This window comes from Emiliania huxleyi (genome assembly GCF_000372725.1).
Source record: "Emiliania huxleyi CCMP1516 unplaced genomic scaffold EMIHUscaffold_43, whole genome shotgun sequence".
Classification (NCBI taxonomy): domain Eukaryota; phylum Haptophyta; order Isochrysidales; family Noelaerhabdaceae; genus Emiliania; species Emiliania huxleyi.
The window spans coordinates 593,790-595,143 of NW_005198751.1; the positions used below are offsets into that span (position 1 = coordinate 593,790).

Below are 1,354 nucleotides of genomic sequence, written 5' to 3' on the forward strand. Positions count from 1 at the left end.
CAGGGCGCCGCACTCGATCGTCGACCGGCGCGGCTCAGAAAAGTCGGAGCTGCCTCCGCAAGTGTCGCTGCCGCTGCCGCCGCTGTCGCTGCCGCCGCTGTCGCTGCCGCCGCTGTCGCTGCCGCCGCTGTCGCTGCCGCCGCTGTCGCCGCCGCCGCTCCCGCCGCCGCCGCCGCCGAGCGCCGGCCGCCTCGACCGGCGCGGCCCGGTCCACAGCAAGGACCTCCAAGAGTCCTCCGGGTCCGACGCCTCGACCGGCGCCTGCTGCGAGGCCCACGGCGGCCGGCCTGCAGACAAGGGGAGGAGGGCGTCGCTTAGACTCGAGGCGAGGAGGAGGAGGAGACGCACGCGAGCTCCGTCGGCTCGCCTCCCGAGCCGCTTGCGGGCCCGCCCCGAGCGACTCCCTCCTCCGGCGGGGCGGCGTCGAGCGGCAGCCAGGGGAAGCCGCCCGCAGAGCCGGCCCGCGAGGCTGCAAGCGAGGAGGCGGCGGGGGAGGAGGCGGCGGGGGAGGAGGCGGCGGGGGAGGAGGCGGCGGGGGAGGAGGCGGCGGGGGAGGAGGCGGCGGGGGAGGAGGCGGCGGGGGAGGAGGCGGCGGGGGAGGCGTCTCCCTCGCTCGAGTCGCCCTCGTACTCGCACCCCGTCACCTCGACCCACTTGGAGCCGGCAGCGTCCGCAGCGGTGTCGACCCACTCCTCGGTGTTGCAGCCGCGCTTGCTCACTCCCCTGCGCCCAGCCGCGGCAGTGTGCGAGCGGCCTCTTTCTCTCGCGCGGCATGTGCGTGCATCCTCCGGCTCTCAGAGCTCCGGCTCTCAGCTAGGGGCGACCGGCTCGGAGGCGCCGTCCGGCCCGACGAGCCTCGCGCGAGCAAGTGCCGCAGCAGGATCTGCAGCCGCTCCGCGCGCCACGCCCGCCTCTCGCGCCGCGCCGCCCACACGACGCCGCACGCGACCGCGCCCGAGGAGAGAGCGAGGAGCAGCGAGGCGCACGCGACGCCTCGCAGCCACGCGAGCTCCGCCGAGGCGGAGGCGTCGAGCTCGCAGGCCAGCGCGAGCACCTCCCTGGCCAGCCCCTCCCTGGCCAGCCCCTCCTTTGCCACGGCCTCCTTTGCCAGGGCCTCCAGGCCGACGCGCAGCCGGGAGGAGGGTGGTCTGCTGCAAACCTCACTCGCAAGCTTGAGGGTTCCGGGGCCCGCAGGGCCGCTCGGCCAGCCCGGATGCGCTTCGCGGCGAGGGTGCGAGCCCGAGACAGAGCGGCGGTGCGCAGCTCCGACCCCAGGCATACCGAGGAGAGGCGAAGGCGGAGGGAGGCTCGGCGTCGGGGTCGCATGCGCTACCACACACGGAGGGGGGAGGGG

The 1,354-nt window shown here is 76.4% G+C and overlaps 1 protein-coding gene across 1 annotated transcript in view; it reads right to left on the reverse strand.

The window, feature by feature from the left end:
* Window positions 1–1,354, reverse strand: part of EMIHUDRAFT_451490 (hypothetical protein) — a gene marked incomplete at its 3' end in the record, with an annotated part of 1,609 nt that extends 255 nt beyond the window's left edge. The window contains exons 1-3 of the mRNA XM_005769227.1: window positions 825–1,354; window positions 637–723; window positions 256–287 (exon numbers count right to left, since the gene is read on the reverse strand). Coding sequence (XP_005769284.1) covers window positions 256–287; window positions 637–723; window positions 825–1,279 — 574 coding nt within the window. The 5' untranslated portion in view covers window positions 1,280–1,354. The remainder of the gene's footprint in view (window positions 1–255; window positions 288–636; window positions 724–824) is intronic.